This window comes from Scyliorhinus torazame, chromosome 7, assembly GCF_047496885.1.
Source record: "Scyliorhinus torazame isolate Kashiwa2021f chromosome 7, sScyTor2.1, whole genome shotgun sequence".
Lineage (NCBI taxonomy): Eukaryota > Metazoa > Chordata > Chondrichthyes > Carcharhiniformes > Scyliorhinidae > Scyliorhinus > Scyliorhinus torazame.
The window spans coordinates 298876331-298901916 of NC_092713.1; the positions used below are offsets into that span (position 1 = coordinate 298876331).

General features: G+C 46.3%; 1 protein-coding gene and 1 long non-coding RNA gene across 3 annotated transcripts in view; both read right to left on the bottom strand.

Annotated features, from left to right (window-relative positions):
• Window positions 1-897: 897 nt before the first annotated feature.
• LOC140427117 (uncharacterized) lies at window positions 898-21036 on the bottom strand. The gene is made up of 2 exons (XR_011948392.1): window positions 19584-21036; window positions 898-1390 (listed from the first exon to the last, which is right to left on the bottom strand). It is a non-coding gene; the product is annotated as an uncharacterized lncRNA (long non-coding RNA).
• Window positions 21037-22390: 1354 nt separating this feature from the next.
• LOC140427118 (15-hydroxyprostaglandin dehydrogenase [NAD(+)]-like) overlaps window positions 22391-25586 on the bottom strand; it is an 89045-nt gene continuing 85849 nt past the window's right edge. For both annotated transcript variants that reach the window (XM_072512649.1, XM_072512648.1), the window contains one exon: window positions 22391-23045. In XM_072512649.1, the coding sequence (XP_072368750.1) occupies window positions 23028-23045 (18 nt within the window). In that variant the 3' untranslated portion in view covers window positions 22391-23027. The remainder of the gene's footprint in view (window positions 23046-25586) is intronic.

The window sequence follows — 25586 nt, forward strand, 5'->3', positions numbered from 1 at the left end:
GGGGGGGGGGGGGGGAACGAGAGAACCCCCATAGATGCTATCCACCACTCCCTGTGGAGTCCCCGGGCCGCGCTGACATACGCTCCCCTTCTGACGTCATCACGCCACTCTGCCCTGGTTTGCACGCACAACGTCCTGCGCGCAATTCGGGGGTAGCGAAATGACGTCTGCGGATCCCCGCACATGCGTAGCTCCGCACAGCCCGCCATGTTGTGTTGGCAGGATTGGCGGTTGCTCTCAGTACGAGCCGTTGGGCCTCTGGACGATAGGAGCAGGCCCACAGAGAGATTGGAAAGCAGATAGGGCATCAACAACTGAGCAGGGAAAACCAGTGAAAAAGTTACAACGTAAGGTGCTATCTCTGAATGCAGAGAGCAAGGTAATTTCAACTGGTGAGATCATGGGTTTCCATCTTGTCGCCATTGTTGACATGTGGTTGCACGGTGACCAAGGCTGGGAACCAGATATTCCAGGGGCCAGTTAATGACTTTCAGAAAAGATAAAACAGTGAAAATAGAGGTGAGGTGGCCCTCATAATAAGGGAGGCCGGGAGAAAGGATGTTAGCCCAGAAAACCAAGATGCAGAATCAGTTTGCGTGAAGTTAAGAAGTAACAAAGCTGGTACGAGTAGTTAGGGCTGTGGTTTTCAACCAGTGTACCCCATGGTGTTCCATTGTGGAGCCACTGACACTCGGACACATGCACGCAGACTAAAAAATCCACATCCCAACATATCAGAAATGGATCTGCAAACCGAGTCTGGGGGAGGGGCCATGTAGAAAATGTGACTTCAGCGAATGGGCCAATGCTGTAAAGCGCGAGGCTTCAGCAAGGAGTGGATGAAGAAAGAAATGCACCGCAAGTATATTTCATATTAAAGTAAATCAGACTAAACACTAACAAGAGGAAGTTTCCACATTTATTGAGCGCCACTGACATGAGGACATTGTCACCTTTATAACCAAATATTTACACAGTGAGAAATGTTGTAATAAAGGCAAAGCTGTGGATGGGATCCAAAGACGAACATTAATCCCCATGTGCGTGAAAATGGATGGAGAAATCTTCTATTCAAATATATCCAGATTACATCATAACTCCCAACCTGTGCTCCATCAATTTGATTAAAATGACATATCAAAATTACAAAAAGATGCTCCAGGTTATGAAAAAGTCAAATACAATCTTGCATCCAAAATGCGTTCTGGAAACAAGACAGTAATGCACCAGGCATGTGGAATTAACTCAGAATCGGATGGTTGCTGTGCAATGTGACTAGTTATTGTTCGTTCATCCCATCACCATGGGGAGTAGTAATATTTAACTGTTGGCCTGGGGATAACAGCCATTTTCAATGGTACTGGACAGCTGAATGCAGCAGGAAAGAATCCTGTAAGAGTGGACAATCAATCAGCACAAAAACTGGTCTTGCAGCCGATTAACTCTGGATTTTTCTTTCAGCAATCCTAGAGCGGCTACAATATACTAGCACTCCACAAAACCTTTAACGATGAAAACCATTCCTCGGGTTCTCCTGGGTTTAGAAGAACATAATTAACATTTCCTTCCGAGATTTTGCATCGACTCCAGCGAGGAGAGCAGAGATGTAAAGAGTGAAACTTTAGCGAGAAGAGCGGGTGTTGAGAGGGATAAATAAACTGGGAGAGTTGTGTTCTGTGATATGGCCATTGCAATGAGGTGCCCAGAACATCCAGTTGTTTAACTAGAAAGATGATTTATTAACACACACGTGGAAAGATAACTAACAGATTACTATGCAGACAATAACTACTAAATGAATTCAGTGAATTCTACTGGAACTAATCTAACCGACTCTCCTGTTGTACGTCGTACTACCAACTGGCGGGTATCTCAAATCACGTGAAGGATGTCTGCCTCATCAGCTGGTTGAAGGTCGCATCACTAACAGTCGACACAACTGTGCACAGGCATATCATCACCACATCCCCCTTCCTTTGGAAATGTTAACATTAATATTTGAGTATAACTGTCTTACAAAAACATGACCTATATTACTATTTTACATATGTTATTGATATACATACACAACTGTACTTCAAACAACATGATATGCCTGATGAACGTGTCCCTGGTGCACAGCTTATTGTACATCGACAACAGCATTGCCCCATTGATCTTCTGGGCTCTTATCAGCTTCCCAACGTCACTTTTGCTTCTGGAGTACCGGTTTTCTTGTAGGTCTTTATTTCCTTAACACCGTGTTTAGCCTCTCAACTCGCTGGGGTCTGAAGACCGGTTTTCCTTGCTTGCCTTGCCAGTGTCATCAGCTTCTTTTAACTTTTTTTTTGCGTCGTCGTGTACTTTCACTTTCTGGCCTGTTGGCCACATTGCCGATGTCTTCTTGTTTAGTGCCACAGGTGGGAATCATGGTATCCCCCACTCTCCTTCTCTTCCTCTTTTTTGAAGGAGGGATCCTGTGAAAACGGCTCTTTTGCTGTTTGGTTTTGGTTGCACCTGTCCTGCCGTTGGAGTGTGCCATGTGAGTGGTTGCTTGTGGATCGTCTGTGGAGAAGGCATACACGTGAGGGACTTTGCAGTCGTGGTCAAGTCTGCATCTTCAGTATCGGGCTGCAGAGCCTCGCACTCTGGAATGTACAGCCGCTCAACTAGGTTCAGGGTCTCATACGCATTCGCTTTAATGATGGACTTGTATTTTGTGGAATGGAAACTGATACGATGTGACTTTTGTTGTGTACCCATGCATTGAGTTCACATACACCCAGCGTCTCAATCTCATTCACACTGTAGTCTATCGGCAGTCTCAGTTCATTGACGACTTTCAGTTTGATCCGCAGCCCGTGCAAATCAGACAGATTGAGGCGGTTTGCCCTCGCACTCGTGTCGAGCTTGCATTTTATCAATGTGGGTCGTTCAACATCACTGGAACTGTCCCTCTGTTTTCTATGGTATCAGCTTCATAATCACTATTGTGCCAACTGGTCTGCAAGACTTCCTCAGTTATAATGTTCGGACTCATCCTGTCCTTGGTTGAGATCAGATCAACAAAAAATAATTCTTCAAGGAGCATCTCATTAATTGCATTGACTGACCCTGTTTGGTCCACTGTCGGATGTGTCATGCGAGAGTACCTTTAAGGCATGGATGTTTAAGCAATGTACCTTTAAGAAAACAGTGATGTCAGAGAGTGGGTGGAGCTGGGCTTTAGATCAGCCATTTTGCAGTTTTTAGTTTTGCAGTTTGTAAAGAGCTGGGTGTGTGTCTGTGTTTTGCAGTGAGCTGGATTTGCTGTGATGTCTGCCATGAAAGACGAACTCTGGATCATTTGGGTGATTTAAACTGATAACAGTAAAGCCTTTAACCTGATGTGATTCTGTTTAAAGGTGTTAAGTCTCTTGGAAGTTTGAAGGAACATTTTGAGGAATTATTTACTGTTACAATATTTTCTGAGTTATCTTTGAAGTAAGGGGTGTTAAGAGATCCAATGTTTATTTAAGATGTTAAGTTGAGTTCATGGAATAAACATTGTTTTGTGTTTAAAAACCCACGTGTCCATAATTGTAATCCCACACCTAGGGAACAAGCCGTGTGTTAGGAAAAGCAACAAATACATTAAAGGGAGAGGTTGGTTGAACTCCATGATACATTTTGGGGTTCCGAAAATGCCTCGCCCATAACAATTGGGGGCTCGAGGGGGATAAAAGTCTATCTATTGGATTGGCTTTTGTGAATTTAAAGACAGTGAAAGATTGTTGCTTCTCCGGTGTGGTATTTTAGTTTAAGTGGGGAAAGTGTTGTGAACAATAGCTCTTTCAGAGGCTCAGAAGTTTTTGGGGGTGGAGAATGTCACTCATAGTACTTTACGGACAGAAACGAAAAGCAGACTGTTAGATTTGGCGCAATGTGAAAATATGAGGTAAATATGGCGGTGGTTAAGCATTTAAAGTTGCCTGAGATAGAGTATGACTCATTGGAAATGGCAAAAATTCAGTAGCAAATTAAACAAATGGAACATGAGAAAGAATTAAATTGAATACGAGAGTGAGAGAGAGGAAAAAGAAAGAGAAAGAGAGAGAGAGAGGAAAAATAAAGAGAGAGAGAGGAAAGGAGAAAAGAAAGGATAGCCCTAGCAGAACAAAAAGAAAAAGAAAGGGAGATACAGATCAGGGAAAAAGACAAAGCAAGGGAGTTTGAACTTCAGAAAATGGCCATGAAACATGACAATCAGTTAAAATTGGCAGACGTAAAGGGAAACGTATAGTTGGATGATAGTGATGAGGATAGTGAGAAAGAGCGTCATAGTCGAAGGTGTTGCTAACTTTTAGTTTCTTAATTTGTCTCTATTTAATCACGTTTGCTCAAGAGTCGGCAGGTATCTTTTGACACCGCCACAAGGTTCAGAACCGAATACTGATCAATGACTTGATACACCAGTTAGTAAGTTCAAAAGCAATCCTCATTTATTTACACACAGTCAAATCTACTCATGCATAAACTCTATAAACTAAACTACCACTATTACTAAAGCCTATACTTAGCTTTGGGTGCCCACTCAGTCAGAGGAACAATGGCCGCTGCTCGGTTCTGAGGCTGCTGGGTTGAGCTGTTTACAGGGGAGCAACTAGGAGCGTCTATCTCGTAGCGTGCGTTGACTTGGAACTTACTTGGTCTGATGTAGCTGCTAGGCTGGTCTCTCTCTTCGATGAGAGCCAAAGCCAAAGGAGGAAGATTCTCCCTTGGGTGATACCTGTTATACTGCAAAGGGCTTCGCGCTCTTTTGCGCGGGCCTTGAACTTGGCCTCAACTAATTGGGTCTTTCCCAATCATCTGTATCGATTTTCCTCCAATAGAGGGGCGGTTCCCTGATCGCTGGGCGTGTCCTGGTGACTGTCAGTCTACATATGAGAGCGAGTACCAGGTGATAAACTTATCACACCAGGTCGGGGTATTGCTAGCTGTCGCTGGGCTAGTTATCTCGGGGTTCCATGTATTACAGGGGTGAGAGTCATTTACGGTTTGTGTGGTAGGGGCCAGGGGGATAGCGTCCGCGTGCAACTGAAGGGATCCTACTAAGATCCATGTGAACACGAAGGCTGTCTTCATCTTTGTCGGACTTCTTTGTCTTCCTCTGGGGTTTCTGGGGTTCTGTGAACACAAGCATAATTTCTGTTGTTATCTTGCTTAAGATCTCGTATGTCTGTCTGTCTGTCCTTTACTGCCAATTTCCCTTTATAATTGGTCACCATCAGTGACTCTCTCATTTTTAAAAAAAACCGAATATTTGGACAAGACATCGAAGAAAATACTGCCGTACTGCGAGCCGCCTCACAGCCTGTGTGATTTACCATCCCAGTGTTTGAGGATGTAAATAGTGTAGGGAAGCAACCCAAGGGTTGCCAAAGCCAAACAAAAGAATTTTGAACGTAACGAGCCAAAATGGGGTGCGTATGGGCGGGTAAGAAATGGGTGGAATCCCCGGGTAGGACGGTGATCAATGCCGTATGTGCTCTACCGAGCGTAGCTGACCAGAGGGGGGGGGTCCTCAGGCAGGGCGAGGACCAATGCCGTTTCTCCACTGCCTGAGCAATCGGCAAGAACGGGTAAGAATGTGGTCGTCATGGGGGGCTGCTTCTCGAATTAGGAGAGCAACTATGAGTCGGATTCTGTTGACAGACTAATTCCGCTGAACTATTGTCTGGGACAAGCTTGTACCTTTAACAAGGTTCTGTCGACAAACTAGTTCCTCTGAACTATTATCTGGGACAAACTTGTTCCATTAACAAGTTTCTGGGGACAAACTAGTTCCTCTCACAGCCATTGGGCGTCAAAGGGGGTGGTGACGTGGGGCCGTGAAAACTTTCCGAGTTTACACACAACACTTAACGATAACACTAACGAACAAACATTCAACAAACATGGTGCAGGGTCCATCAGAAAGGACACCGTATCTCTCCATCGGTTCCTTTTTTCTCCATCATCTGGACACCTCACTGCTCAATAGCGAACAGGGTCGCAAAGGGATTCGTTTGGTGGGAGTCAGACTCTAAGTCATCATCTTCTCCCGGCTGCCATACTCTTGTCTGTAGTAACCGTGCTAAAGCAGCTTGGGGCGAATTGGGGTCCATCTCATCATTCCGGATGAGCCTGAATGAATTGTCTCGGTGCCAGAATCGTGTGTCGAGGTTGGAGCTACTATGCTTCAATCCGTAATCGTCGGGCGGTGGGTCTGGGTCAGGGGCTTTGATATAAGTGATTTCAAAAGGGTCGGTAGAATCATGCTCAGATTCACTGGGAGTGGGGCCTGGTGCAGGGGTGTAGGCATAACGTGGTGTGCTGTGGCTATTGTCATCTTGATCGCTATCACTGTCGCTGCTGGTTGAGGGAAGGGAGAAGCGGAGTCGTGCCTCTGGGGGCAGAGTTGAAGTTGTGTCTGAGGACGGGCTGGAGTGGTTGGGGGAGGGTAGGAATATGTCATCTGTGGGCGGGGCGTGATCGTCTGCTGCTGCGGGCAGGATGTGGTGTGTGGTTATTCTGCGAGCCATAAGCCTTGAGCTGGTTTATATGAAATCATGCAGACTTACCATTGGGATAGATTATTTTGTATACTGAGGGGCTGACTTTGTCCGAAATGGAGTACGGTCTGGAAAATTTGGGGGAGAGGAATGAACTGGGGTTGTAAAGGGAAAGCATAACTTGATGCCCTACTGTAAACTCAGTGGCGTGTACTGTTTTGTCAAAACAGGCCTTGCTCTGTTTCTTCCTGGTTCCAAGTCTCACTGCTGCGGCGAGTTGGGCTGCCTTTATGTTCTGTACTAGTTGTGTAACTGCGTTTTCATGTGTGAGGGCTGTAACTGCGGGGCTGGCCAAATCCAGTCCTCGTAAATACTCAGTGCCTTTCATGGGGCGTCCAGTCATGAGGGTGTGGGGGGTGTATCCTATGGATGTAGATACTGTGTTTCTTCAAAACATCAAAGCAAATGGGAGTACTGAATCCCAGGTTCTATTATTTTGCTGTCCCATTTTCCTGAGGGTGGCTTTCAATGTCCTATTCATTCTACAATACCACTTGACTGGGGGTGGTATGCAATATGGAACTTTTGTCTAATTCCAAAAATCGTGAGGACGTTTTTCATTACACGTCCGGTGAAATGGGAGCTTTGATCGGACTCTATACTGCGTGGGAGGCCCCATCTGTAAAGATGTGTGTTAATATTTTAGCCGTCGTCTTGGCCGTATTAGTTCTTGACGGAAATGCTTCCACCTATTTTGTGAAGGTGTCTATGACCACCAACACATACTTGTAACCATTTCTGCACGGGGGTAGGGGTCCTATATAATATATCTGGAGATTTGTCCAGGGTCCATTAACGGGGCGGGTATAGCTAAGTTGAGACTTTTTAGCATATCTGTCCGAATTGTTCTGGGCACAAATTAAACAACTCTCTCCGTAGTGTGTGACATCGATTTTTAAATCAGGCCACCAGCAAAGCGGTCTGAGGTGGGCTAGGGTGGGTTCAATTCCCTGGTGTCCATGATTGTCATGGAACTGACTAATGATCTGGTTCCTGTCCTGGCTGGGAACTATATAAATGCCATCCTTTAAAATCACACCGTTGTGTGTGGTGATTGCATTTTTAAACTTGTCGTACGGGGCTGGGAAGGTTCCCTTTAAAACTTCCCTGAGTTTCTCGTCCTCTTCCTGGGCCTTCGCTAAATCCTGAATGTTGGTCTGTGAGACCTGAACTGCATGTACTGGGATGCTTTCGGGGGGGTTCCAAAAATAACCATGCCTGGAGCCTGCCTTCGCTAGGGCGTCTGCTTTAACGTTTCCAGGGGGGAAGAACGGTGATGACTGCAAACCTTAATTATGCCATGTTTCCTATCCTTCGCTGTCTCTAAGATATGTGGGAGTAATGGGGCTGAGGGTAGGGGTTTACCGTCCGCGGAAACAAATCCTCTTGTTTCCCAGAGTGGTAGGAACTCTGTCAAACTATTACAGACATACAAGCCATCTGAACAGATGTCTGCTCGAGGCGGGAACGAATCTGGGTGGTCTACAATATATGCAATTGCTGCCAGTTTTGCTGCCTGCGAGCCTACGTGTCCTGGCAACTTCAAGGAAATTTCATCAAGGGCGCGTCCCTGCGCGTCCTCAACATATATACCACAACCGGTAATTCTCTCTCCATTTAACACTGTGGAGGAGCCATCCACATATATCTTCAGGGGTGCGCACGTGTCTGTGGGCTGGGGTCTCTGGGGTGTACTACCTGTTTTCCTGGGGGGTGTTTTGGGAATAAATAGGCCTGTGCTTTGTTCAGTGGTGATGATCTCACATTTGTGAGGGGTGCCTGCATACTGCAGATTATCGGCAAGGAAGGTGTGGGTTTTGGTTCTCTTTACCGTGATGTCCCGTCCCTGTAAAAGAAGGGTCCAACGGGCTGCGTGGATTTGGCTGACTGTGCCATCTTTAAGTCGGCCGTCTCACAATAGCTGTGTCGGTGTGTGTTGTGTGAGGATGGTGATGGGGTTGAGTCCTGTAATGTAGACGAAGTATTGTACTGCCCAAAAAACTTCAAGCAGATGCCTTTCACAGGCAGAAAATCCTTGCTCTATGGGGTCTAACATGCGTGAGGCGTGTGCTACTGGTCGTAACTGGTCGTGGCGTTCCTGGAGGAGCACGGCCGAAAGGGTTCGGTTGGTGCTTGCTACCTCTATAGCGTACGGGGAATGTGGATCTGGGACCTGTAGTGCGGGGGCTGTGCTGAGTACCCTTTTTAAAGCATCCACGGCATCTGTATGCTGTGGAAGCCATTCCCAAGGTGCCTGCGTCTTGAGAAGTTCTGAAAGGGGCGCTGCTTTAGTGGCGAAACCGTCAATATGGTTTCGGCAGTAACCAACTAGTCCTAAAAATGACCGGAGGGCTGAGACATTGTGGGGAAGGGGCAATTTGACGATCGAGTCAATTCTCTTGTGCTCGATCTCGCGTCTACCATGAGTGATCACTGTTCCTAAGTAAATCACTTTTTCTTTCAGAATCTGGGCCTTCTTGGGGTTGACTTTACAACCAATTTCTTTTAGGAGTGCTAGGAGCTCGGCGAGAAGCAAAATGTGCTCTCCCTTTGTGTCTGTCTGTAGTAACAAGTCGTCTACATACTGGACCAGACAATCGGGGCGGGAAAATTTTGCTAATTCTTTTGCCAGCTGTCGGTGTAAAATGGAGGGGGAGTTGTGGAAGCCTTGTGGAAGGCACATCCATGTGTATTGTTGCCCTTGGAATGTAAAGGCGAATTTGTACTGGCACGCTTTCGCCAATGGAATGGACCAGAAGCCATTACTAATGTCCAAAACCGAAAAAAAAGTTGACTGGAGTCCCTGTTTGAGCATGGTCTCGGGACCCGTGGCTACGGTGGGGGCTGCTGCTAGGGTTACTTTGTTCAGTTCCCGGTAATCAATGGTCAGTCGCCATGATCCACCCGGTTTCCTGACGGGCCAAACCGGTGCGTTGTTTGTGGAGGCTACTGATCTGAGTACGCCTTGATCCAACAAACTCTCTATTCCTTTGGAGATTTCTCCCTCTGCTTCCTGAGGAAATCCGTACTGCTTCTGGGGTTGAGGGTCGGGACCTGTAACGTTCACAAAACCAGTCAAACTGCCACAGTCGTGCTTGTGCTGTGCAAATGCTGCAGGACTGCCCTAACCTGTTTGCACTAGGTCGAACCAGAAGTCTCCTACTGAGCTAATCCTATTTACGTATTCTCCTACTGTGAGCATGGCGGGGGCTCGTGCTGCCTTTGCCATTTTCCAAACACACTTGTTAACTGGGTCGAAAGAAAGGTTATGGGAGCTCATGAAATCGATCCCAAGGATATGTTCTGCTGTCTGGGGCAGATCAACTAAAACTACGGGGTGCTTGGTCATGATGTTCCCTATCTATATTGCTATAGGGGCTGTGATGTGTCCCTGTTGTAAATGGCCTGTAAAGCCGCTGAGTGTAATGGTGTCTGTTGTGGGCCACGTGTCTCGCTGGAACATCGTGGAGGAATTGAGGGTGGTGCGGGACCCTCCTGTGTCCCAAAGAAATTCTACGGGTTGTCCCCGAACTTTGCCTGCTACTACCGGTCTACCGGACTTGTCCCAAAGGGTGTCGCAGACCCAAGTTGGGGAGCCCGAACACACCGTCAGTCGGTGCCGTTCATGTCTGTACTCTCTGAACGGGCGCTAATGCTATGGATGGGCTTTGCCCTACTCTTGTTTAGGGTGCCTGTCTGTTGGTTTCTCTGCTGCTTCTGGGGTGCTTGACACTCTCGTGCAAAGTGTCCTAGCTGTCCACAATTATAACATTCCTGAGCTTTGGGTTTGGGTTGGCTGTTCCTGCCCTCATTTACCCATGTGGGGTTCTGGTGTGCTTTAACTGGGTTCATGTCTACCTGCTCTTCATCGGGTGTTATAAATGCGGTTTTGCCTGCAATTGATTGCTCCCAAGCGCGGGACAATCTCTTCAAAACCCATTTTTCATTGTGGGCTTCATTTGAGGGGTCATAATTTGTGCAAGCTTTTCATCCTGCTTCTGTGGCATGGGAGACTAAAATTTGGGTCCATTTGGCCATATTATCTGGGGACAAATGGGCATGGGCTAACTCTCCAAAAACTGTGGTAAAGTGAATCCACAAACATCCAGCAAACGCTGTGGGGTGCTCTGTCTTCTTTTGCCTACACTTATTTAGGCTTTCTACGGGGTCTCCTCTGTTAAAGCCGATCGCATCAAGGATCGCTGTGTGCATCTCTTGGAGTGTGCCTCCTCCTACATTCTGTGGGTCGGGAAGGGCTGCTACGACTGAAGGATCGAGGCTTAAAACTGTGAGCTTCACTTTCTCCTTTTCGTCCAGGCCGTACAACGTTGCCTGTTGTCTGAATTTCGCGAAAAACCGGTGGGGGTCTGAAGTGGGAAGGAACGGTGTAATTTTTCCACACGCGTCCCGTAATTTAGTCACGGTTAACGGGGTTGTGTAAAGGAAGTCTGCTTCTCCTTCTCCTGCGGCCCTGTGGTGTGTGGCCACAGGATTCATGGGGGGGTGTTCTGCCTGTTCGGCTGGGGCTTGGGGCGCTTTCCTTTTCTGGGGTTTTTCCTGCGTACATGTCCCATGTACGCATCTATGGGCAGTCTCGTTCAATTCCTGCCAATCGGGGTCGTTTTCTTGATCTAATTGGGGTCCGAATGTACTCTGAAAGCCATTTTGCACAGACAGCAGAGATTGCAATTCTACATTTTGCTTCCGGCACTTTGCATGGTCTACGGAGCTCTGCCTTTGTTCCGTTGTGGAAGTATGGAGTGCTCGTAGGGCCGCTTTTAAATCATTGCACTGTTTCTGCAATTTCTCAAATTACTGTTCTGTTTCTTGTCTCACCAAGACCGCACGTTGCGTGTCCTGGTAGGCCTTGTCATATTGTGTCTGAAAGCTGTTCAAATGCGCAAGACAAGACTGATGTGCCCCCTTGGCATCATCCACCTCTCTGTCCCTTGCTACTAACTGCTCTTTCAGATCTCGATTCTCTTTCTCCACCTCACTCACTTCTACCTCACTGGTTCTATCTCTCTCTATCTCTCTACGGAGCGTCCGAATGACCTCCTCTGTGCCTCGCAATTTTGCCAAACAGGACACGATTGCCATCGGCTTACGAGCTTTTCCCAAGCTCTTCTTGTGGATCTCTGACAGGTTGTCCTATACTCCTGGGTCCTGTTTCCTCATTATCACAGAATTCACTCCAAAGGGACCATCCTTTCCCTTTGAGATATTTCCTGATCTCTTCTTCCCAAACGGGACACTGTCCTACTCTACTGCTGGTCGCTGCGACCTCAAATTCTTGGGGGTTCATAAGGCGTTCCATTGCCTTCATTGCCATCCTCTCTACTAGGATCTCTACCGAATTTGGAACAGGGGGTGATAAAACGGTGATGTAAACACGGGTACGGCTTACGCTAATTTCCGGCCTACAAAACTCCCGACAGTTTTACGCAACAAAATCTCTCAGGTTTACCCTGTTTATATCCCTGTTAGTACGCATGCATTAACACACTTCCGAATCTCAGAGGCTTGATCAGTATTGTTTTGACGCTTGTGGTTTTCTTTCTGTTCCCAATTGGATTCTCAATTCAAATTTTGGGTTCTCTCAGAGTGGTTAGGCTACTTCTAAATTGAGTCCCGTCAGATGTCGCCAGTAAATGTTGCTAACTTTTAGTTGGTTCTTAATTTGGCTCTATTTAACCACGTTTGCTCAAGAGTTGACAGGTATCTTTTGACACCGCCACAAGGTTCAGAACCGAATACTGATCAATGACTCGATACACCAGTTAGTAAGTTCAAAAGCAATGCTCATTTATTTACACACAGTCAAATCTACTCATGCATAAACTCTACAAACTAAACTACCACTATTACTAAGGCCTATACTTAGCTTCGGGCGCCCACTCAGTCAGAGGAACAATGGCCGCTGCTCGGTTCTGAGGCTGCTGGGTTGAGCTGTTTACAGGGGAGCAACTAGGAGCGTCTATCTCGTAGCGTGCGTTGACTTGGAACTTACTTGGTCTGCTGTAGCTGCGAGGCTGGTCTCTCTCTTCGCTGAGAGCCAAAGCCAAAGGAGAAAGATTCTCCCTTGGGTGATACCTCTTATACTGAAAAGGGCTTCGCGCTCTTTTGGGCGGGCCTTGAACTTGGCCTCAACTAATTGGGTCTTTCCCAATCATCTGTATCGATTTTCCTCCAATAGAGGGACGGTTCCCTGATCGCTGGGCGTGTCCTGGTGACTGGCAGTCTGCTTTGTCTCAGCTTCTTCTGGCGCCGGGGAGTCTGTCCTAACATTGTGTATTTAAATGTTTCCCTTTTGTCCCCGGAGATGGCTCATTAGTATGTAAATCGTTTGGTAGTTTCTGTCCTATCTGAGCGTTTAAGGTTCTAATCAACAGACAGAGCTTGCACCTGCTTGTTTCTTAGTATTGTCCAATTTTCCCTGCATTCTTTGCGGGTGTCCATTTTGTAATCGGGACGTGGCCATCCCAGATGGCTACAAAGGTTTGGTGGGAATCTATTTAATTATGTCCAAGCATTGCCAAGGTTTGACGAGAAGGAAGTGAAAACCTTTTTCATTTCATTAGAGAAGGTAGCTAAACAAATGAAATGGCCACAGGACATGTGGGTGTTACTGATTCAAACAAAGCTGGTAGGTCGAGTCAGTGAAGTGTTTGCATCACTACCGGAAGAGGTATCTGGGACGTATGAGCAGGTGAAGAAATCCATCTGAAGTGCATATGAGCTAGTGCCTGAAGCTTACAGACAAAGGTTTAGAAATTTAAGGAAAGAATTTGGTCAAACATACATGGAGTTTGAAAGGCTCAAACAGAGTAATTTTGATAGGTGGATAAGGGCTTTGAAAGTAGACCAAACGTATGAAGCTCTCAGAGAAATTATACTTTGGGAGGAGTTTAAAAATTCAATTCCTGATGTAGTGAGAACTCATGTGAAAGAACAGAGGGTTAAAACTGTGAGATTAGCAGCGGAAATGGCAGATGATTATGAATTAGTTCATAAATCAAAGATTGGTTTCCGACATCAGTTTCAGCCGGTGAGGGATAGAAACTGGAGGCATGAGAAATACTCAAGTGGTAAAGGTAAAGGTGATCTGATGGGAGACAATAAAGAGCGTGTACCTCAGATTAAAAAAGAAATCCAGGAGGGTGGAAAAGAAATGAAAAGTTTCGATGTTTTCACTGTAATAAACTCGGCCATGTAAAGTCACAGTATTGGTGGTTGAAGAAAAGCACTGGGAAGGCTGATGTGGTAAAACAGGATAAGACAGTGGGGTTTGTTAGAGTGGTAAAGGAAAGCCCAAGGGAAGCAAAGGAGGTGCAAACGATTGTACAGCCTGTTCAAGAAGTAATTGTTAAGAAGGTGCCAGATGTCTTTAAAGAATTTACTTGTGTGGGTAAAGTTTACTCATGTGTATCAGGAGGAGCAGGTAAAGAAGTCACAATTTTAAGAGATACAAGGGCTAGTCAATCTTTAATGGTAAGAGATGAGGAATTATGTTGTTTGGGAAGAATGTTGCCAGAAAAGGTGGTGATATGTGGAATTCAGGGTGAGAGGAGTAGTGTTCCATTATATAAGGTAAGGTTGGAAAGTCCAGTGAAGAGTGGTGAAGTGGTAGTAGGAGTAATAGATAAACTATCTTGTCCAGGAATACAGTTTATCTTGGGTAATGATATAGCTGGATCGCAGGTGGGAGTGATGCCTACTGTGGTTGATAAGCCATTGGAAAATCAGTCAACTGAAGTGTTGAAGGATGAATATCCTGGGATTTTTCCGGATTGTGTAGTAACAAGGTCGCAAAGTCACAGATTAAGACAAGAGGAGAAATCAAAGAGTGAAGTTGAAGTTGAAGTGCAATTATCAGAAACGATTTTTGATCAGATGGTTGAAAAATAACAAGAACAGGTGGAGGATGAGGCGGATATTTTTAGTTCAGGAAAATTGGCGGAGTTACAACAGAAAGATGTAGAAATAAAACAGATATATCAGAAAGCATATACGGAAGAGGAATCTGAGAGTATACCAGAGTGTTATTACTGTAAAAATGATGTCTTGATGAGAAAATGGAGACCTGTACATATGCAGGCGGATGAAAAGTGGGCAGAAGTTCATTAAGTAGTATTGCCAATAGGGTATAGAAAGGAGGTGTTGCGAGTTGCACATGAGGTACCAGTGGGAGGTCATTTGGGAATAAGGAAAACTCAAGCTAAAATCCAGAAACATTTTTATTGGCCTGGACTACATAAAGATGTAGTTAAATTTTGTCAATCATGTCACACATGTCAAGTGATAGGGAAACCTCAAGCAGTGATAAAACCAGCACCCTTAATACCCATTCCTGCATTTGAGGAACCTTTTACAAGGGTCCTAATCGATTGTGTAGGACCGCTTCCTAAAACAAAAAGTGGGAATCAATATCTTTTGACTGTAATGTGTGTGCCAACTAGATTTCCAGAGGCCATTCCAGTACGTAATATTACAGCTAAAAAGATTGTGGAGGAGTTACTTAAATTCTTTACTAGAAATGGACTACCCACAGAATTCATTCGGATCAAGGAACAAATTGTACTTCAAAGTTATTCAAAGAAGTTATGGCTAGCTTAGGAATAAAACAATTTAAATCAACTGCGTACCATCCAGAATCGCAGGGAGCGTTAGACATCAAAGACAATGTTGAGGGCGTAATGTCAAGATTATCCAGAGGATTGGGAGAAAGGAATCCCATTCGTATTGTTTGCAATTAGGGATGCACCTAATGAGTCTACCAAATTTAGTCCTTTTGAACTAAATTTTGGTCATGAGGTAAGAGGATCACTTAAATTGATTAAGGAAAAATGGTGGGTAAGAAATCAGAAATTACACTATTGGACTACGTGTCAAATTTTAGGGAACGATTAAATAGAGCAGATAAATTGGCGAGACAACATTTGAAAGTTGCACAAAATGTGATGAAACAGGTAGCGGACAAGACATCCAAAGTTCGTAGTTTTGCCAGTGGGGATAAAGTTTTAGTGTTGTTACCAGTGGTAGGGGAGCCTTTAAAAGTTAGGTTTTGTGGACCGTATCAGATTGAAAGGAAATTAAGTGAGGTGAATTATGTGGTAAAACCACCAGATAGAAGGAAGACTCACCCAGTGTGTCATGTGAATATGCTTAAAAGGTACTTTGAAAGGGAAGGAGAGAAAAAGGAGGTTTTAATGATTCTAACTCAAAGTGACGAACCAAATCCAGATGACTGTGAATTTGACATACCTCAAATTAAATTGGAAAATGAGGATGTTCTTAAAAATTGGGATGAATTGTTAAGTTACCTTCCAGAGGAAAAACAAACTGACCTGAAAGAGTTATTGATATCACATGGGCAAGTTTGTAGAGATAAATTGGGAAGTACTAAAATGGCCATACATGATGTAGATGTGGGAAATGCTATTCCTATCAAACAACATCCATATAGACTTAATCCTTTAAAATTGGCACAGGTTAACAGAGAGATTGAGAGTATGCTGAAGAATGGCATAATTGAAGTGGGTTGCAGCCAATGGAGCTCACCCATAGTGACGGTACCTAAACCAGACGGTACCCAACGGTTGTGTGTGGACTATCGAAAGGTGAATGCAGTTACAAGAACGGACTCTTATCCTATCCCACGTTTGGAGGATTGCATTGAGAAAGTGGGACAATCCGCTTTTATTTCCAAATTGGATTTACTGAAATGTTACTGGCAAGTACCTTTATCCAAAGATATGCAGGTTAGGTGGATTGGCCATGATAAATTGCCCTTAGTGTCCAAAATTGCCCTTAGAGTTGGGTGGGGTTACTGGGTTATGGGGATAGGGTGGAGGTGTTGACCTTGGGTAGGGTGCTCTTTCCAAGAGCCGGTGCAGACTCGACGGACCGATTGGCCTCCTTCTGCACTGTAAATTCTATGATGTATGAAAGGGCGAAGGAGATTTCAGCTTTTGTGACTCCAGATGGTATATACCAGTTCAAAGTTATGCCATTTGGCATGAAAAACGCCCCAGCAACATTTCAACGGTTAACTAATACAGTCGTTTCAGGATTACCCAATTGTGTGGTATACATCGACGATCTGGTAGTTTTCAGCCAGACATGGAAAGAACATTTAAAGCATCTGAGGAAGTTATTCGATCGACTTCAGGAGGCGGGTTTCGTGATAAACCTAGCCAAAAGTGAATTTGGAAAAGTCCAAGTCACTTTCCTTGGCCATACAATCGGACAGGGTCGACTGGTCCCACGGGATGTGAAAACAAAAGTTATTGGGGAGTTTCCGATACCCTCAACACGACGGGAAATAATGCGATTTCTTGGTATGAGTGGATTTTACCGGAAATTTGTGCCAAATTTTAGCAGTGTGCTCGCTCCGCTGACGGACTTGCTCAAGAAGCGTAACAAATTCCAGTGGACAGCGGAGTGTCAACAGGCATTTGACGGCCTGAAGACTGTGTTAACCACTGCTCCTGTGTTAGTAATCCCAAATTATACCAAACCCTTCAAAGTGGCTGTGGATGCGAGCGTGTGGGCGTATGTGCGGTGCTTCTACAAGACGACGACGAAGGGCTAGAGCGGCCTGTTGGTTATTTTTCAAAGAAATTGAATTCTCACCAGAAAAAGTATTCAACGATTGAGAAGGAGACTGAGTTTGGTGCTGGCTTTGCAACATTTTCACATTTATGTGACCAGCAATCCATCGGACACCATTATATATACTGATCATAATCCTTTGACGTTTTTGAAGCGATTCCGGAATAACAATGCAAGGCTGTTTCACTGGAGTTTATTGTTACAGCCATTTCATTTAAAAATAGTACATGTGGCAGGACGGGAAAATGTGACAGCCGATGCTTTGTCACGAATGTGATCAATTGAGAAGGTTTTCGGTTGGAGGAAGAAGAACAAAGAAAAATGGACTATAATATTATATCTGTTTGCGTGTGTTGTTTTTTTTTAAAAACGTAAAAGTATTTTTACTGTGTGCATTTCTTAGTGGATGATGCAAAAGTGAAAAATGAAACCATCTTGAAGTTGATGGTTTATTTTATTTTTTCTTGGGGGGAGGTGTCATGCGAGAGTACCTTTAAGACATGGATGTTTAAGCAATGTACCTTTAAGAACACAGTGATGTCAGAGAGTGGGTGGAGCTGGGCTTTAGATCAGCCATTTTGCAGTTTTTAGTTTTGCAGTTTGAAAAGAGCTGGGTGTGTGTCTGTGTTTTGCAGTGAGCTGGATTTGCTGTGATGTCTGCCATGAAATACTATCTCTGGATCATTTGGGTGATTTAAACTCATAATAGTAAAGCCTTTAACCTGATGTGATTCTGTTTAAAGGTGTTAAATCTCTTGGAAGTTTGAAGGAACATTTTGAGGAATTATTTACTGTTACAATATTTTCTGAGTTATCTTTGAAGTAAGGGATGTTAAGAGATCCAATGTTTATTTAAAATGTTAAGTTGAGTTCATGGAATAAACATTGTTTTGTGTTTAAAAACCCACGTGTCCATAATTGTAATCTCACACCTAGGGAACAAGCTGAGTGCTAGGAAAAGCAACAAATACATTAAAGGGAGAGGTTGGTTGAACTCCACGATACATTTTGGGGTTCTGAGGCTTCAGCCTCAAGTCAGTTACAAAGCTTTTAAAAGATTTGCCTGGTTTTTGGGTACGCGTACAAAATATGTAACTTTCAAATAGCACGGTAGCAATGTGGATAGCACAATTGCTTCACAGCTCCAGGGTCCCAGGTTCGATTCCGGCTTGGGTCATTGTCTGTGCGGAGTCTGCACATCCTCCCCGTGTGTGCGTGGGTTTCCTCCGGGTGCTCCGGTTTCCTCCCACAGTCCAAAGATGTGCGGGTTAGGTGGATTGGCCATGCTAAAATTGCCCTTAGTGTCCAAAATTGCCCTTAGTGTTGGGTGGGGTTGCTGGGTTATGGGGATAGGGTGGAGGTGTTGACCTTGGGTAGGGTGCTCTTTCCAGGAGCCGTTGCAGACTCGATGGGCCGAATGGCCTCCTTCTGCACTGTAAATTCTATGAAATGTTTTGTTTTTCTTTAGAGAGCAATGACGATCGAAGTACATTTTCATCTCATCGTAGCTCTTGCTTTTCTGTTTGCGATCAAAAGCGAAGGTATTGCATATCTCAATTGCTTGAGGACCTCGATCTTGAGCAGCAACGCTACTCGTCAGGCGGTGCCTGAAGGTCAAGAGCTGAAAGATAAAGTCTAAATTGTTGCTTGAAAACAGTTTTCATCTATGTTACCTGAAACTTGAAGTTGGCGTGGTGCCTTTAAACCTTCCATCTCTAACTTCACCGTTGTTTGTTGCGTTAAGTTGCAGGTAGCTGCAGTTAATTAGGGCAGCGGAAGAATCTTCTCTTCATTCTCCAGCCTGTTTCACCTCGTCTTCTCTATCATTATCAAAAAACCTTCTGTATTCCTGGTACCATATTGTATTGTGTGATATGGCCGTTGCAATGAGGTACACAAAACATCCAGTTGTTTAACTAGAAAGATAATTTATTAACAAACATGTGGAAAGATAACTAACAGATTACTAGACAGAAAATAACTACTAAATGAATTCAGTAAATTTGACTGGAACTACTCTAACTGCGACTATCCTACCAACTGGCGGGTATCTCAAGTCATGTGAAGGATGTCTGGCACCACACGCTGGTTGGTGGTCGCATCACTAACTGCCTACAAAACTGCACAGGCATATCACCACACCGGATATGGAGAGGGAGTGATCAATGACGACAGAGTGACAGTAAAGGGAGGGACTAGAACATTGAGAGCAGGGTTGCAAATGAAGTGCAAGGGTCTGTGCAGCAAGCTTCAGAGAGGAAAGTGGGTCTATGCAGCAGATTTCAGAGAGGAAAGTGGATCTTTGCAGCAGATTTCAGAGAGGAAAGCGTAACTGTACAGCAGATTTCAGAGAGGAGAGTGGAACAATATGTATATTGTGAGGAATGCAAGTGTTACCTATTTGATGTTAATACTTCTCACCACTCGATGGAGATAAGGAGCAGTCATAAATATCATTTGACTCCTGGGATTCTGCGAGAAGGAGTTTCGGCGTGAGATATGTCAGTACATCGTGTAGAGTTCTGCAGTTAGAGACAGCATAGTTTAATTTAGTAACCTTATAGTACAAACCTTATTTAGTAGAGTTAATAAATCAGTTTTGCTAGTTAACAAAGCTTGTTCTTTTTTCAACACTATGCATCCAAGCCAGCCAGGCAAAGCAAAACAGAGAACAACACATGGTACCTGGTGTGATTCCTAAAATAGAACAGTAAGGTTTAGGGAGAAAGAAAAAATCTCCATTCAAAGAAAGAAAAAACAGACTTGCCAATAAGAATCTCAACTAGACTCTGATCGCAACAGCCATAGCCAAAAAAAAAAGAAGAAATACCCAGCCGAAGCTTCATGGAAGGCCTGCAGACTCCAAAGCAATTCAGGATAATGGGTAACGTAGCTGTGAACTGGAAAATATTCAAACAACAGTTTGAACTGTACCTCTCAGCCTCAAACCTCGAAGAGGCCAGTGATAAGCGAAAGATTGAGCTGTTACTAATAATGGATGGATGGCTGGCTATAGAAATATATAGGGCGCGATTCTCCGCTCCGACGGTAGAGTGTCGGCGCCGGTGGCAAAACCGGAGTATTTCACTCCGTGGTCGGCGCCCGTTCCGAGACCCCATTCTGCGCCGTACAAGGGGGCTAGCAGGGGCGCAGCGGGAAGTGCGGGGGCGCGGCCTCGGAGCAGCGTCGGAGATGCGGCACCACGCAATCGACGCGGCGCCGCATCGCACATAAGGCGATGTGAGCGCACAGGCCGCCGATGGAGCAACATGGCGCCACGCCGAGCAGCGTCCCGGTTCACCGACCACGACCTGGAGATGCTCCTGGACACCCTCAAGGAGAGGAGAGGGCGTCTGTTCCAGAGGGTCCCACCCAACGTGACACGGCATCTGTGGAGGGAGGTGGGCGTGGCGGTCAGTGCCATCGCATTGACACCCAGGACTGGCGAGCAGTGCTGCAAAAAGCTCAACGACCTACTGAGGGCAGCCAGGGTGAGTACCCAGCAATGTGTCCATGGCACCAACCACCCTACTCCCCACATCTGTAACACCCACCTCCTCCCCAGGGAGACGGTACAACCACAGCCGCAACCCGCATGGCTGCAGCCACCCATGCAAGCCGTGTGGCCGTGTGCCCTGTGCACCTATGCCGACATCGATCCAACTGCATGCATCGGACCGCCTAACAATGCTGTCATCCCCCCCAGGAGAAGAGCGCCCATAACCAGCAAGAGCGAGTGCGAACCGGAGGGGGTGAACTTGACTTGCGGCCCCTCACCGTCAACGAGCAGACGGCAGTGGACAGAACTGGTGCACCCGAGGACTGGGAGATTGCCCATGTCGAGATCGGGGGCGCGCCACCAAGTGAGACCCCCCTTCTGCCTGACCCCTTTCCCCTCAGCACTCTCCCCTCAGCCGTTTCCCCTCAGCCCTCCCCCCTCAGCCCTCTCCCCTCAGCCCTCTCCCCGCAGCCCTCTCCCCGCAGCCCTCTCCCCGCAGCCCTCTCCCCGCAGCCCTCTCCCCTCAGCCCTCTCCCCTCAGCCCTCTCCCCTCAGCCCTCTCCCCTCAGCCCTCTCCCCTCGGCACTCTCCCCTCGGCACTCTCCCCTCGGCCCTTTCCCCTCGGCCCTTTCACCTCAGCACCCTCCCCTCAGCACTCACTGGGCGATTGCCCTCTCCAACTCCCTCACTCAGTACTTCCACTACAGGAACCAACTCTCACTCAGTACTTCCAAAATAAGAACCAATTCTCTCACTCAGTACTTCCACAATAGGAACCAACTCCCTCACTCAGTACTTCCACTACAAGAACCAACTCCCTCACTCAGTACTTCCACTACAGGAACCAACTCTCACTCAGTACTTCCACAATAAGAACCAACTCCCTCACTCAGCACTTCCACAATAAGAACCAACTCCCTCACTCAGTACTTCCACAATAAGAACCAACTTCCTCACTCAATACCTCCACAATAGAAACCAATAGGAGGTGACAAGCAACTGGCCTGGATGTCATTGAGGGTCCATTTAAATAGCAGTGGTGAGAGGTAGGGGGTCTTTCCTGTTGCTGAATGCATGCTCAGCTGTTCATATTTAAGAATGGGTGAAAACAATGAGGGGGAAAGTGGCAGGTCAGCGCTAAACACTAACTGACATCTTGGTCTGCCTCTTCTGCATATTTCCTCCGCCCACTCTTAAAGCACATGCCAACATCCTTACCAAGATGGCATTTGGCATGTGCCACGCTGGAAGTGACACAGATGCCAGTTTTCTACTAAGCTGGTACTTGCAGCACCAAAATTACCAGCACTACAGAGCCTATTTATTATGAGGCGTTTGGACAGAGTGGATAGTCAGAAACTTTTTCCCAGGTTGACAGAGTCAATTACTCGGGGACATATTTTAAGGTGCGAGGGGCAACATTTAGAGGAGATGTGCGAGGGACGCTTTTTTTAAACAGAGAGTAGCTGGTGCCTGGAACTCGCTGCCGGAGGAGGTGGTGGAAGCAGGTACGACAGCGACATTTAAGGGGTGTCTTGACAAATACATGAATAAGATGGGAATAGAGAGATATGGAACCCGGCAGTATAGAAGGTTTTAGGTTAAATGGGCAGCATGGTCGACGGAGGGCCTGGAGGGCCGAAGGGCCTGTTCCGGTGCTGTATTTTTCTTCTTTGTAGACAATAATTGAAGCCGTTGTCAGAACTGGAAAATAAGCAAACATTTATTAATAGTCACAACAAAAGAGAGAGGCAAAAACAACACTTGAGGAATGAAGTATGGAAGAGCTGATACATCAAACAATAGGAAGATACACAGCTAGAGACAGAGGTTGTTTGAATGTTGAGGTACAGCAGAGCACTGGTCAGACATACAATGGATAGGATGCTGCTGAGGTCTGAAATAACTCCCCAATGATAAAAATATTGCTTCCAGCGAAAAGTTCCAGTGGGAGCTCACCCCAAGCATCAACCCTCTGGTCTCTGGGGACCATGAGTGCTGTGATGTGCAGTGAGCCATTTGGCGACCCTCTGCGCTGTCATTTCTCATTCTCCACCCAGGAAATAACTTAAGAAGTCGCTGGCTGCGAGTTTTTCCCTTTCAGGAAAACAAAATAATCAGATGGTGCCCCCAGTATTGAGTTGCCCGGTGTTGTGTCGTCCGTCGTAGGTGCGCTTCATGTCAGGGTTTCCAGTGTTGACGCTCTGGATGTTGGGATGGAGGCTGAAGATATTCTGGGTCACAGGTGGCTTTCGGGGTATCTCTTGTAGTCAATTCCTTTTTTTGTTACATACATAACCTCGCCGTTCTTAGACTCATCAGTAACAAGTTGCAAGAATCCCTCAGCGACCAATGATGGGCTGCAAAATAGAGAAAGGTGTTTCTTCCATCTGAGAGAAGCAAAACTAATTTTGCAATTCATTCAATCACAGGTTAGGAACACCATTACATGTGAGCAGGAGTAGGCCATTCAACCCCTGGAGCCTACGTTGCCATTTAACCATTTAATGGCTGACCTTCAGACTCAATGACATCTTCCCATGCTATCCTTTATTACATATCCCTTGATAACAATGGTATCTAGAAATCTATCACCATCTGCTTTCAACATACTCAATTACTGATCATCAGCAACCCTCTGAGCTACAGAATTCCAAATAGACATTATTTCAAATAGGATATGGAATACGGTCTAGAATTGCGCAATCTTACAGCACAGAAGGAGGCCTTTCAGCCCATTGTGCCTGTTCTAGCCCTTTGAAAGAGTTATCCAATTAATCCCAGACACTTGGACCTCTCTTTCTGCTCCGTTAAAATTTTCCTCAGGATTCCAGTGACAGTGATGTGCTCTGCAGTCGCACTTCAGGTGGCTCTCCCCCAGAATACAACCAAATAGGCACTTGTGGTCGAATTTAGCCCGAAAATCCGAACTTATTTCCCCATAAATAAGAATGGGAGAAAATACGAACAACATGCTAGTCGAGAGCTCGAGAGGCCACAGAGAAGGCTGGACTGGAGGAAAAGGCCAAGAGCAGTGGATGAGTGAGTCGGCGGACCCAAGAGGCGAGAGGTCCCGGGCCACCCCGAAGAGAGGGAGACTGATGACCCAAACAGAGGTATCCAAACCCCCTGCTTGGAGATGGATGGAAGGTGTTTCTGATGAAGGAACTGATGGTGATAAAAAGTGGAAATCCAGGTGGCAGTAAAGTGGCAATGGCGGAAGCATTGGTCGCCATGCAGATGGTGATGGACTGACTGGGAAGAAACTGGAAGCTCAGGGGTAGATGATCCTAGAGCTGGAAAAGGCTTCGATGGACCAGAGCGACAGGATTGTTGCAGCCCAGGACAGCCTGAAGGGGAAAGTCGAGGTCTCGGTGCCAAAATATCTGGATTGTGGGTCTGTCAGAGGGGATTGAGGGCAGAGTCCCGAAGGACTATGTGGCCCAGATGCTGGGCAACCTAGTCAGGAGGGACAGCTTCCCCAAGTCGCCGAAGATCGACAGGGCACACAGGTCGCTCCAACTGAAGCCCAAGACGGGGAAACAGCCAAAGGCAATAATTGTTAAAATACATCGACATCAGGATTGGGAGAAGAATCTGCAGTGGGCAAGGCAGACGAAGGCGAGCAGCTGAGAAGGACATAGAGTACGAGTATACTAGGACATTGGGGCAGACCTGGCAAAGCACAGGGCCAAGTTCAACCTGGTGAAATTGGCCCTGTATAGAAGCGGAATAAAATTTGCAATGCTGTTCCCAGCAAGCTCTGAGTCACGTTCCGAAACAAGGAACATTATTTCAACACTGAGGCAGAGGCCGAAAGAACGGCCTGGACAAGGGGCAGACAATTCAGCACTGATGACCTTTATAAAAAACTTGGACCAGCTCTTGCCCCGCACCTACGGAGATGTACGCAGACTACAAATCAAAAACTTGCTCCGCAAGGAGATGAGGAAGTACCCAGGGCCCCTCGGGCACAATGTTGGAGGAACTGCTGGAGGCGGACAGTATGGAAAAAGGGAACTGTGGGGACCTAGGTGAATGACTTTTAGAAAGTGCGAGAACACCATTGGACAGAAGCAAGACAGAAATGGGAAGATGAAGTACGGACAGAAGTAGGGTGGAGACTCTAGAGTGAAGCACTAAGTCGGACCAACTACACCTCCTCCTGCTCAAGGCATTTCAAAGTGGTGCACAGAGCTCACCTAACTAGAACCCGAATGAGCAGGTTCTTCCCGGAGGTGGAAGACATGCATGAACGGTGCCAGGTGGGCCTAGCCAATCACACCCACATGTTCTGGGCTTGCCCCTGACATGTCGGGTTCTGGACAGCCTTCTTCGAGGCGATGTCCAAGGTTGTGGCGGTGAAGGTGAAGCCGTGCCTGAGAATGGCAGTCTTTGAGGTATCAGACCAGCCAAAACTTAGTATGGGGAAGTGGGCCAATGCCCTTGCTTTTGCTTCTTCCATCGCCCGCCAGAGAATCTTGCTTGGCTGGCGATCAGCAGCAGCACCCACAGCTCAGACTGGCTGGCAGACCTGGCAGACTTTCTCCATCTGGAGAAGATCAAATACACCATCTGAGGGTTGGACGAGAGCTTTCACAAAGTGTGGGGGCCATTCATCAGTTTGTTCCAAGACCTGTTTGAGGCCAATAGCGGAAAGGAAGGGAAAGGGGTGGTGTGGGGGGGGGGGGAAGCGAGTGAACCAATAGGAGCCAAGAGGACCACACAAAGAAGACAAGAACAAGGGGGGCGGGCAGCAAAAGAGGAACCCAGGGAAACACCAGGAGGGTCAATGATGGAAGAAAGGGCCTGAGACGGTGCCTGAAGAAGAGAAAAGGAGTGGGGGTGGGGGGGGGGGGGGGGAGGAGTAAGAAAAACATGCAAATTGCACATAATAACCA